At 47.6% G+C, this 13,258-nt stretch overlaps 1 protein-coding gene, 1 long non-coding RNA gene and 1 pseudogene across 4 annotated transcripts; 2 read left to right on the top strand and 1 right to left on the bottom strand.

Moving 5' to 3' along the window:
- Nucleotides 1-684: 684 nt before the first annotated feature.
- Nucleotides 685-3,508, top strand: LOC123410321 (cation transporter HKT2-like). The gene is made up of 3 exons (XM_045103250.1): nucleotides 685-2,324; nucleotides 2,529-2,750; nucleotides 3,009-3,508. The coding sequence occupies exons 1-3, from the start codon at nucleotides 1,120-1,122 to the stop codon at nucleotides 3,208-3,210; spliced, it is 1,629 nt and encodes a 542-aa protein (XP_044959185.1). The 5' UTR covers nucleotides 685-1,119; the 3' UTR covers nucleotides 3,211-3,508.
- On the bottom strand, nucleotides 2,321-10,611 carry LOC123410327. Of its 3 annotated transcripts, none has more exons than XR_006613029.1 (4): nucleotides 10,206-10,610; nucleotides 9,682-10,000; nucleotides 2,479-2,680; nucleotides 2,321-2,393 (listed from the first exon to the last, which is right to left on the bottom strand). It is a non-coding gene; the product is annotated as an uncharacterized LOC123410327 (long non-coding RNA). The 3 variants fall into 3 exon arrangements; XR_006613028.1 differs by having other exon boundaries at nucleotides 2,321-2,400; XR_006613027.1 differs by having other exon boundaries at nucleotides 2,321-2,680; nucleotides 10,206-10,611.
- A 9-nt stretch (nucleotides 10,612-10,620) lies between these two features.
- The window catches only part of LOC123410324, a 120,221-nt pseudogene continuing 117,583 nt past the window's right edge, over nucleotides 10,621-13,258 (top strand).

Genomic DNA, 13,258 nt, shown 5'->3' on the forward strand with positions numbered 1-13,258 from the left:
CCGGCCCGTGTAACGAACCGGGACTAAAGGTCCTGCCCGTGGGGCGCTACGAGGCGCCCACGTGGAGCACCTTTAAACCCGGCTTGTAAAAGGGCCGGGACTAAAGGTTAGGCCTTTAGTCCCGCCCCTTTAGTCCCGGTTGGTGAACCGGGACTAAAGCCCCTTACGGGCCGGGGCTAAAGGCCCCGTCCCCACTAGTGTCCATCAGAGTTTCGCGAGACTGGAAGCACAGCACGTTAAAGCTGGTGATGCATTTTTCGAGACTGAGCAGCGGTGAATTGGAAGCAGAAATGCCAGAAATGATCACTCACAGGCCAGGCTGCCCTGAGCTCAACTGAAAGAACGGACAAATGGAAGGAAGCAATTTGGCCTGTACTACTATATCACAGATGCATGAAGTTGCTATCTTGCTAACATGCGAGTGTGTACGATGTACTTTGACTATATGCAATTATTTTGAAGGCCCTCCCTCCTGATTGGTCAGTTGCACTTTTTTTTCGAAAAGGAGGATAACCCCGGCCTCTGCATCTCTTGATGGTCAATTGCACCTGGGGGCGACTCTCTGAGATGCTACAATTGATATTGTTCTTCGTCAACGTATAATAAACATTAGTGCATTATTGTGATTATTGTGAACGAAGGCACACATATTCAAGTGTATGATTGCGCGTGATAATGTGGGTGCAATTATTTCTTCCTCGCTTACGCATGTGTGACACTTGATAAATGATAGTCATGCTGTGCTGCTGTTACTGCAGCATACACTGCATACATTTATATCATTTATACCATCCTGTGTCAGTATAGCAAACCTGGCAGCCTAACTTTTAGCTAGTCTTCGCACCTCATGTGGCCTACTAACCAGGATGAGAAAAGTGAGTTTAATACTGCTAACTTGATGCCTAAGACTCACCTACCAAATGTTTTTCTTGGAAAAGAAATCATCTGCTATTGATTGATTGAGAGTAGAGCATGATTGCATTTGACTTGCTCTATTATGATAGATTTTAAAACCCAGAATGGATCAGAGGATTAAATTGATCTCCTCATGGTATCAAGCCAATGATGCAGTGCGCGCATATAAGTAGCACCGTATGAGACCTATCTTGTCACAGACATATGCATTTGTTTCTCGCACTCATATATAGCACCATGGGTTGGGTGAAAAGATTTTACCAAGATTTCATCCATATCAAGCTGCATAGCTTTTGCCGTATCAGTAGATATGTTGTCGATTCAATAGCTTTTGTCTATCGATTTGTTGCATTGCATGTTCACCCCTTCTGGATCCAACTGTCCTACTTCCTTGCCATTGCTATACTTGGTTCAGTCCTCTTGATGTCGCTGAAACCAAGCAACCCCGACTTCAGCCCTCCTTACATTGACATGTTATTCTTGTCAACTTCTGCTCTAACAGTTTCTGGCCTCAGCACCATCACGATGGAGGACCTCTCAAGCGCTCAAATTGTGGTCTTGACACTGCTCATGCTTGTAGGAGGGGAGATCTTTGTTTCACTCTTAGGGCTCATGCTTAGAGTGAACCATCAAGACATGCCAGATCTTCCAAGAGTGAAGATCAGCTCAGTTCCTGTCGAGCTTGAAGAGATAGACTTGGCCAACAGCATGGCACTCTCTGATGAGTCACAGCTTGAAGAAGCAACTCATGCAATTACACCCAAGAAATGTACAGGGTTGAAGAGGAGTAGGTCTGTCAAGTGCTTAGGATATGTGGTCTTTGGGTACTTTGCCGTGATCCATATCTTGGGCTTTCTGCTGGTTTTTCTGTATATAACTCGTGTGCCAACTGCAAGTGCACCACTCAACAAGAAAGGGATCAACATTGTGCTCTTCTCATTATCGGTTACCGTCGCCTCCATTGCAAATGGAGGACTCGTGCCGACGAATGAGAACATGGTCATCTTCTCAAAGAATTCAGGCCTCTTGCTGCTGCTCAGTGGTCAGATTTTGGCAGGCAACTTATTGTTCCCTCTCTTCCTTAGGTTACTGGTATGGTTCCTGGGGAGGCTCACAAAGGTGAAGGAGCTGCGGCTCATGATCAAGAATCCAGAGGAAGTGCATTTTGGTAATCTGCTTCCTAGGTTGCCGACTGTGTTTCTCTCCTCGACAGCCATTGGCCTTGTAGCAGCTGGGGTCACAATGTTCTCCGCTGTTGATTGGAATTCTTCCGTGTTTGATGGCCTCAGCTCTTATCAGAAGGCTGTCAATGCATTCTTCATGGTGGTGAATGCAAGGCACTCAGGGGAGAATTCCATCGACTGCTCACTCATGTCACCCGCCATTATAGTACTATTCATTGTCATGATGTAAGTTCATGACTGCATGACACTTCATTAATCAATGTTTCATTTCATATCATTTGATAAGTACTCCCCCTGTAAACTAATATAAAAGCATTTAGAACACTACTTTAGTAATCTAAACGCTCTTATATTAGTTTACAGAGGGAGTAGTACTTACTTGCTTTAGAATCTCAAGATTTATGTGCGACAATTTACTTCTTGTCTCAGGTATTTGCCACCATCAGCAACATTTGCACCACCTGATGGAGATATTAAAACCACCAATGAGAACACGAAAGCCAAGAGAGGGTCGTTGGTGCAAAAATTGGCATTTTCACCACTCGGGTTTAACATCATCTTTGTAATAGTTGCCTGCATCACTGAAAGGAGAAGGCTCAGAAATGATCCACTCAACTTCTCAACCTTAAACATGATATTCGAGGTCATCAGGTGTGTTCTTCTTTGATATAATATAATTGAAATATTTCTTTACTCTGCCGGTCAGCAAAGATGTAGAAAAGACAGTACAGCAATGGTAGCATAGACTAATGGTAAATAGCAGTTGCAGAATAACAGAATAGTAAAGTTAGTTCATAAACAGATCACTGTGTGTTTGCAAAAGCTAAACACGACAATAAACTGAACTCTCTTAGGACACAAAATCTAACTCGTGAATGCCTTTGACATTTTGTATGCTTTGTTTTGCAGCGCATATGGCAATGTAGGGTTATCCACTGGTTACGGTTGTTCTAGGCTGCATCAGCTGCACCCAGAGATCATCTGCCAGGACAAGCCATACAGCTTTTCTGGATGGTGGAGTGACGGAGGGAAGTTTGTGCTAATCTTGGCCATGCTCTATGGAAGGCTTAAGGCCTTCACGATGACCATGGGTAAATCCTGGAAAGTATGATACAAGTGACCAAGATTACTTGGAAAGGCAAATGTACCAAATTGGTACAGCTATCACTAGTGTACTGCCTGAAGAATCAGGTTTCTAATTGGGTTATAGTTTGTGGATGTTGCGCTTGCAAGGACAAGCTTCAGTTTCCCTGATCAAAGTCCTCTTTGCATTTGGCAGTCATCATCAACGTTTTGGGTACCGCCCGAGAAAAACGGTTACCGGGCGGTAACCGCGTTTCCCGCCGCCCCACGAGAAAGATGTATTCCGAGCAAAAAATTCCAAATTTTTTGAACTTCTTGAATTTAAACGCTCGAGGTATAGTCAAATAGAGAGGCATCTCAATAATCTGCAGTAACAAGAGTCGAACTCGTGACGTTGCAGCAATTAGGGAGCAAGTACGGGGCATACCACTGAGCTACTAACACTTTTCTTATCTATTCATGTTCAAGTATTTTGTATTTCTGGTTTTAAAAATTTGAATTCAAAATTCCATTATAAATTTCGTACGAAATTTATTCAGTATTCCTCGGTAACCGTGGTAACCGAGAATCTCGGTCCCACATGAGAAAATTTGGTCATTCAGTATCCAAAATATTGGTCATCATCAAGGTATCAATGCAAATGAAGAACTGAGCCATCTGTGTGTTGCATGCTAGATGTAACCACATGAGTTCCCCGCAATTATAGCGAAAGAGAGAAAATATTATTCGTATTGTTGGAGTGGAGTTAATATATTATTGCACACAATTTACAATACATATAAATTTTTTGGGCTTTGCCGCTTTGGCACCATATTTATAGACACAATACGATAATGTTGCTTTATCACTGTGCTATATAGAAGTTCAAGGAGAAACTGGAAAAAAGTTTGGTTAATTATAGAAATTCAAAACCTAATGTTTGCATTCAAATAATGCCTCGGTATATTTTTGTTGAGGTCTTTGAACAATGTTCCATATGTTAGGAAAGCAACTTGTATTCCCATGAGGCCATAGGCGAGTATATATACATGTACAGGTGATGGACTATATGCAGGAAACCCCTTATATATTGGGATAAATACAAAAGGGTACATGACTTATATTATAACTCTAACACCCCCCTCAAACACATGGTGGATGAACAACACTGAGTTTGGAGAGATAAAAGCCATGTTGTGCTCTAGTCTGAGCCTTCGTCAGGAAATCCGCCAACTGTAACTCGGAAGGCACATACTGAAGAGCAACAACTTGATCCTGCACAGCAGCACGCACATAGAAAGCATCAACACCAATATGCTTGGTGAGCTCATGCTTCACAGGATCACGCGCAATGCTAATAGCACTTGTACTGTCAGATAAGAGCAGAGTCGGTGTAGTGACAGAAACACCAAAATCCTGAAGTAACCACCGTAACCAAGTCACCTCTGCCGTCAAAAGAGCCATTGCTCGCAACTCAGCCTCTGCACTCGAACGGGAAACTGCAATCTGTTTCTTCGTCTTCCAGGCAATGAGAGAACCACCAAGAAAAACACAGTAAGCAGAAAGTGAACGGCGATCTGAAGGATCACTAGCCCACATAGCATCCTAATAGGCCTGAAGCTGTAAAGAACTGGAGCGAGGAAAGAATAGACGGTGAGAGATCGTGCCCCGAAGATATCGGAGAACACGGAGAAGATGACTATAGTGAACCGATGTGGGAGCAGAGACGAACTGACTTAGAATATGAACCGGATAAGAGATATCCGGACGAGTGACAACTAGATAAACAAGACTGCCAACAAGATGACGATAACGCGTCGGGTCAGGCAGGGGATCACCATCAGTAGCAGAGAGGTGAACATTGAGCTCCATAGGAGTCTCAACAATGTGCTCATCAGTAAGAGCAGCACGAGCAAGAAGATCCTGGATATACTTTTCCTGGGATATAAAGAAGCCATCAGAGGTAGAAGAGACTTCAATCCCAAGAAAGTAGCGAAGAGGTCCAAGATCAGACATAAGGAACTGCTCACTAAGGCGAGGCTTGACAAAGGCAATATACTCGGGGTCATCCCCAGTGATGACCATGTCATCAACATAGAGAAGAAGAAGAGTCCGACCATGAGGAGAAAGGTGAATAAACAAAGCTGGATCATGAACACTGGGTGAAAAACCAGCAGCAGTCACCACAGAGGCAAAACGCTCAAACCAGGCGCGGGGGGCTTGCTTAAGGCCATAGAGAGAGCGACGAAGACGACATACCATGCCATCAGGAACAGAATACCCAGGTGGCGGTTGCATGTACACCTCCTCACGCAGCTCACCATTAAGAAAAGCATTCTTAACATCAAGCTTTGAGATAGACCAGTGGCGTGTAGAGGCCACGACAAGAAGTGTACGAACAGTGGTTATATGAGCCACAGGAGCAAAAGTCTCGTCATAATCATGACCATGCTCCTGTTGAAAACCACGAGCCACAAGACGAGCTTTGTGACGCTCAAGAGAACCATCGGAGCGAGTCTTAACCTTGTAGACCCACTTACAAGTGATGAGACGGACTCCGGGAGGAAGGGAAACAAGATCCCACGTACCAGTACGTTCAAGAGCAGCAATCTCCTCCGCCATCGCAAACTGCCATTCAGGATGAACAACAACCTGATGATAAGTAGTCGGCTCAAGAACAGCAGCACCAGCGGTGGAAAATCCAAAGCGGTCAATAGGCGGACGAGGACGAGAACGCAAGCCATAAGTGGGCTGAGACGAGGATGACGGCACATCCACAGAGGCATCCACAGAACGTGAACGTCGAGTGTAACACTGAGGAAAAAGATGGAACAATGGAAGGAGGAATCGCCAAGATAGAATCGGGGAGTGGCGACGAAGAAGTCACCGGAGATGAAGGTGTAGAATCTGGTGACATGCTAGACGAGGAGACCGTGGAAGATGGAGGCGACAAATCGACTGGAGGTGGACAAGCAGAGGGAGCGGAACGAATAGGCAAAGGCTCGACGGGTGTGATAGGTGTGTCAGGAAAAGTGAGGAAAGAGATATCCTCCACTGAAAAAGTCGAGAAAGATGGGCGTGTGTAGAAGGGACGAGACTCATCAAAAGTCACATCCCGAGAGATACGCATCCGACGACCGATAGGATCCCAACAACGATAGCCCTTATGCTCATCACTATATCCTAAGAAGACACACTCAACAGACTGAGCGGTCAGTTTGGTGCGTTCACCGGGGGCAAGAAGAACATAGCAAACACAACCAAACAAGCGAAGCATCGAATAATCGGGAGAACGATAAAAAAGACGCTCGAAAGGAACACCACCCTGTAGAGCAGCGGAAGGCTGGAAATTGATGAGATGGGTGGAAGTGGAGACGGCCTCAGCCCAAAAATGAGGCGGGAGAGAGGCAGCAATCATCAATGCACGAGCCGTATCAAGAAGATGACGATGCTTGCGCTCAGCCACGCCATTCTGAGCGTGAGCACCAGGACAAGAGAATTGAGAGAGAGTCCCTTGCTCAGCAAGAACACCACGCAACATCTTAAAGATATACTCGCCAGCGGAGTCAGCACGAAACACACGAATGGGAGAAGAGAACTGAGTATGAACCATGGCAGCAAAACGCTTATAAATGGACAACACCTCACTACGAGAAGTCATGAAATAAAGCCATGTGTAACGAGAGAAGTCATCTATGAAAATAATATAGTATTTATGACCCCCTTTCGAAGCAAAGGGAGCCGGACCCCATACATCGGAATGAGCTAAATCAAAAGGACGCTTAGACACTAACTCATTGTGTGGATATGGTAATTGAATCTGCTTGCCAAGACGACAACCCTGACACTCTAAAGAGGCATCTCCTGAGACAGACCCCAGAAGACCTCGACGAACTAACGACGACAAACGAGAACCACACAGATGACCAAGTCGATGATGCCACTGCTGGAAGGAACCGGTAGCCGAGGCGACCAAAGCGGAAGAGCTGGCGATAGAGCGGGCAGCGAAAGGAACATGAAGCCAGTCCAACTCCCAAAGACCCTCAGAATGACGGCGGTGAGGACCAGCCCCAACCAGAGTGTGCGTGCGACGGTCCTGGACAGAACAAGAGTCAAGGTCAAGGATGACACGACAACCAGAATCAGCAAGTTGACCAGCGGAAAACAAATTCATGGTAAGTCGAGGAACATGAGCAACATCCGGAACAGAATAAGGAGTGGTAAGAGTGCCTCTACTAACGACACGAAGGGGAGTACCATCAACGGTGAGGACATGAACAGGAGAATCAAGCGATCGAAGGGAGGACAGAGTGGAAGAATGAGAAGTCATATGAAAGGAAGCTCCAGAGTCCAGAACCCATGGGGATGTACCTGACTGTGTAGAAGGTGGTTGCTCACTGTGGGAAGCCTCGGTCACAGAACCAGCAGTACCCATCGAGGAAGAACCTGAAGCAGCGAGCAGACGCTTAAGTCTCAGAATATCCTGCTCAGTCAAAGCGATGGCTGAAGCTGTCGAGGTAGATGACGAAGTCGCTATAGATGATGATCGCGCCTTGCGTAAATGTTTCTTCTTTGTGTAGCAGTGGCAGTGGGACTCAATATGACCGGCAGTGGGACTCAATATGACCATCATTGTTGCAGTAGTCACAATGTGGACGGGGGCGGCCTGAGCCTCCAGAAGGAGTGGCCAAGAGCGGCGGAGCACTCGAGCGAGAAGGGGTCGGTGCAGCAGGTGGCGTAGAAAAAGTCCGAGCAACGAGCACCGAGGGAACCTCCAGCAAACCAGCACCACGTAAGCGAGTCTCCTCAGCACGAATCTCAGAAAGCGCCTCCACGAGAGAAATACGGCCACGAGCAAACAACTGAGCACGTCGGGGCTCAAACTCCGTACGGAGCCGAGACAGGAACTCGTAGACGCGATGAAACTCCAAGTCGGCCTGGACAGCCTGGCAACAGGGGCAAGTGCAACAACCAGCACTGCGGAGAGAATCAAGCTGGCGCCAGATAGCAGAACTCTGTGCATAGAAGTCATCAACAGTAGAGTCATCCTGTTGAAGAGCATGCTCCTGACGGACCATAGAGAGGTATAAGGCATCACCAGAGGGCTCACAGCGCTGACGAAGGCGAGTCCACATCTCAAACACAGTAGGAAGGCCCAGAAACTCAGAGGCAAACTGAGGCAGAACGCTAGCAGTGAGAACAGCTGCAGCACGAGCATCATCATCAAGCCACTGGGTGTAAGCAGACAGAGCACCATGGTACGCCTGAAGAGCCTCCTCATAAGCCAAAACCTTCTCAACGTAAGCACGGATAGCGGCCTCATCAGCAAACTTAGCCGTATCCTTGGCGGCCTGAGGAGCGTCGGCAGGAAGAGCCGATGGAGTGGGAGCCACGGGAGGAACCGGACATGGCGGACAGCAGACCTCGCCAGAAAGAAAACCCCATAGGCGGATGCCGCGCATGTGAATGCGCATGAAGCCAATGAACTCGGTGTAGTTAGTGCCATCAAAGATCACCAGACAACGAGGAACAGCAACATAGCCGGATGCAGCAGACTTTTTTTTTGCAGTCACCTAAACGCGTGTCGCGTCTAAAACCTTGTTCGTGTCTGGGGCCGCCTCGGTCTGGGCTTCTGGCGACGGGACGAGAGCTGGTCACGAGCTGCCAGATCCAGAACCAGAGGACGGGGCGGCTGGATCCGGCTCGGATCGATCTGAGCTTCTGGCGGCGGGACGAGAGCTAGTCACGAGAACCAGAGGATGGGGCGGCTGCGGAACCAGAGGACGGGGCGGCTGGGAGCTGAGCGACGCCCTCGAGACAGCAAGGCACGGCTTCTGGCGGCGCCGTGCGTGGCGCCGGGGCGGGCAGTCGACTGGATCGGGGCGGGCGGGCGACTGTATCGGGGTGGGGCACGCCTGGAACGAGCAGGGACTCGGTGACTGGGTCGGCCTGGAGGCGCGAGAACGAGCAGCCTTACGGCGGGACGACATCGAGCGAGACCGGCGGGAGAAGAAACTGCGTCGGCTAGAAGATTGGATCGGGAAGAGCACGAGTTGCGCGTGCGAAAAAGAACCTAAGCTCTAATACCATGTTAGAAAAGCAACTTGTATTCTCATGAGGCCATAGGCCAGTATATATACATGTACAGGTGATGGACTATATGCAGGAAACCCCTTATATATTGGGATAAATATAAAATGGTACATGACTTATATTATAACTCTAACACCATAAAGTTATCTGACCATACTGATGGGTTAGTAGTCAACAGGCTGGGCTAACATGGATACCCAGCTAACAGGTCTGACTTATGCACTAATGCTTAAATGCTTTGTACATTTATTTGAAGAAATAACTCTACACGCAGATCACTTGACGCCAGTAGGGAAGCCAACGTCAAAACAAACAAACAAATCATGCAAGTGGATAGAGCTATTGAGTTCGCTGAACCTTCTCTGGTATCTATTTCAAAAGTAATAATTTGTTACCATCTTCAGAACAGTAAAATTACTCGGTTTACCTTGAGTTTTCAGTCGAGCAACGCCTTCCTATTTGAACAATCATCATGTTCGCATGTCAGCCCAAAGAGCAGTCCCAGTCGTATGCCTTAGCATAACCTGTCGGCTCATCTTACCTCGTCAGCTCAGGATCAATCAAGATGGCATGCCTGCATTTATGATGTACCATGCTTAGCAAGGAACTGGCTAGGAAGTGTCCAACTGAGGAAGGTTCATGTCCACTGGTGTCTGTAGATGTCCCTTGAAGCATGGCAAGATTTCCTGGCCATGAGTTTATCCTTTGGTAGCAGCTGCGATCCCTTCCCAATTCATCAATGCTACCTTCAAGAGAAAAGCCAAATGCTAAGTAAGCAAAACCATTTTATGCACATTCTTGTTGCAACGCAAAATTTGGAGATGCTCTTGGACCCATTAACAAAAAGGTCGCCATAACTTTCGGGCAACTCCACTACCAGAAGCACTCGCTAGATGTAATGTCACTTCCTTTCACATGTAAACTGCACTTTCAATTGCATATTCTGGTTACCTGGCCAAGGTTGCCTGGCAAATGGCAAATTGTCTTCATATGTAAACAGCGCCTTCACTTGCCCAATCTGGTGATGTGGTCATGATTACCCTCAGAAAGATGGCAATTGGCAAATGGTGGGAGAAAATTGAGCACACATGCAAACTGTTCTTTCATATGCTTTAGCTACTTTAGCACACACTTGAGCGTGTTGGTGCATGCTCCTAAGGCATAACGTTAAATTCTGAAAGGTATCTTTTTCCAAAGATTTTTTCTTTTATGAATGTCATCTTGACCATATTCTACATGTCTGCTTACCCTCCATTAACTTTAAGCGATACGCTCTATATATACTCTGTTGATCAGTTGCCACCTGTAAATGCCTCTTGAATCAAGGCACATACACCGTAAAGGGCCAGAGCCAAAGCCACTGCCATTTGAACCCCAATGCCTATCCAGGTGCATGTCATCGTCAATTCTGCAAGACATGCTATCAGTTCATCTGTGTTCATCTTTCAGCTCATTGCCTTCCATCTTAGCCCTCTTTTGATTCACTTGTCCTATTTTGCTATCATTGACATACTTGGTTCTGTTGCCTCGATGGTGTTGAAGCCAAGCAATCCTAACTACAGTTCTTGCTATGTCGACATGTTTTTAATCTCAACATCAGCCCTCACAGTTACAGGATTGGCCACCATCAAAATCGAGGATCTTTCTAGCTCCCAAATAGTGGTCCTGACTCTCTTAATGTTGTCAGGCAGTGAGATGTTTGTTTCATTGCTTGGTCTTGTTTATGATTTGAGCAAGCAAAACAATCGTAATCCTCAAGACGGTAGGGTCAGATCAATTACAGGATTAGCAACCATCGAAATGGAGTATATGCTTTCTGTATCCTGCAATGCATCACAAAACAAAATAGTACACAAATTACAGGGTGGCGGAGGTCACCGGCGGCGGCGGCGATGGCGGCGCATGCCTCCGAGAAGAAGGCCGAATGACGTTGCTGCCGGTGCCCCGCAGCACGCCGGAGCTCTCGCTCCCAGCATCGCCGACATGCTCCCAGCAAACGGCTCGATGTGGATCCCCTCGCCTGCCGCGGCACACGGCCGATAATGCCACCGCGGCTTCTCCCCCGAAGTAGACATACATACCGGTTGAGTGTCCGCCGGACAGCGGCCGAGGAGCAAGCGGAGCGGGGGCGGAGGTCGCCGCCGTTTCCAGCAAGGTTCTCTTCGGCCAGAAAACACGTGCATCTGATCCAATAAATATGTAGCCAGAATATTGGTTGTTTCTACGGCCCACGAAGTTAGATTGAATAGTTTCCTTGATGAATGCAATATGTTAGAGAGTACAAGTATATATGGTCAACACCCCCTATAATTGTGGTATGTAAGCCACTAACACTCTGGATCTTACAAAATAGGATTGACTACAACACATGTTACAACGTTACAATTCAACACCCCCCTCAGCAGGAACTCCATTAGGAAGGACGTTGAGGTTGTCCCGAAATCCATGAAACACTGAGAGGGGAGACCTTTGGTGAAGAGGTCTGCAAACTGCGAACTTGAAGGGACATGGAGCACCCGTGCCTCGCCAAGGGCCACCCGATCACGCACAAAATGGAGATCGATCTCGATGTGCTTCGTGTGCTGATGTTGGACAGGGTTGGAGGCGAGGTAGGATGCACTGACATTGTCACAATATACCACCGTAGCTCGAGCAGGTGGGCAATGAAGTTCATGCAAGAGCTGACGAAGCCAGGAAGATTCTGCAACACAGTTAGCAACACCCATGTACTCTGCTTCAGCACTGGAACGGGACACCGTCGGTTGGCGCTTGGAGGACCAGGAGACGATGTTGGCGCCAAGGAAGACGCAGAACCCCGATGTGGACTTGCGGGTGTCTGGACAACCCGCCCAATCAACATCGGTGTAGGCTATGAGCTCCATGGAGGAAGATTTGTAGAGCTGAATCCCATAATGAGATGCGCCTTGCAGATAGCGAAGGATGCGCTTGACGAGCCGCATATGGAAGTCGCGTGGTGCATGCATAAATAGGCAAACTTGTTGGACAGCGTATGCGATGTCGGGGCGTGTGAGGGTGAGGTATTGAAGGGCGCCGGCTAAACTCCGGTAGTATGTGGGGTTAGAGAGGAGACTGCCCTTAGCCGAAGACAGTTTGGAGGTGGTATCGATGGGAGTGGAAACAGGTTTGCATTGGAGCATGTCTGCACGATGTAGAATCTCAAGAGTGTACTGTTGTTGGCTGAGGAAGAGGCCGGACTAGTTAGGTGTTACATTGATGCCGATAAAATAGTGGAGTTCACCAAGGTCCGACATGGAGAACTCCCGCTTAAGGGAGGCAATGATGGCGTGAAGAGTGCGATGGGTGTTGGCCGTGAGAATGATATCGTCGACATACATGAGGAGGTAGGCGATGGATGAGCCGTGATGAAGGATGAACAAGGAAGAGTCACTCTTGGAGGCAGAAAAACCAAGGGACAAGAGGAATGACTTGAACTGGAGAAACCAAGTGCGCGGAGCTTGTTTGAGACCGTAAAGGAATTTGCGAAGGAAGCATACATGGTCCGGATGCGAGGTGTCAACAAAACCAGTCGGCTGGGAGTAGTAGACGGTCTCCTTCAGATCACCATGGAGGAAGGCGTTTTTGACATCAAGTTGATGGATGGGCCACGAGCGAAACGTGGCAAGGGAGAGCACCACGCGAATGGTGGATGGTTTGACCACCGGACCGAACGTTTCATCGTAGTCAACATATTCATGTTGTGTGAAGCCACGAACAACCCAGCGTGCTTTGTAGAGGGCGAGGGAGCCGTCCGCATTGAACTTGTGGCGATAGATCCACTTCCCCGTTGAAAGGACGTGGATGTCGCCTAGAGGGGGGTGAATAGGCGCTTTAAAATAATTACGGTTTAGGCTTGAACAAATGCGGAATAAAACTAACGTTTAATTTTGTTGGGGAACGTCGCATGGGAAACAAAAAATTTCCTACGCGCACGAAGACCTATCATGGTGATGTCCATCTACGAGAAGGGATGAGTGATCTACGTA

The sequence above is a fragment of the Hordeum vulgare genome, chromosome 7H (genome assembly GCF_904849725.1).
Source record: "Hordeum vulgare subsp. vulgare chromosome 7H, MorexV3_pseudomolecules_assembly, whole genome shotgun sequence".
NCBI lineage: Eukaryota > Viridiplantae > Streptophyta > Magnoliopsida > Poales > Poaceae > Hordeum > Hordeum vulgare.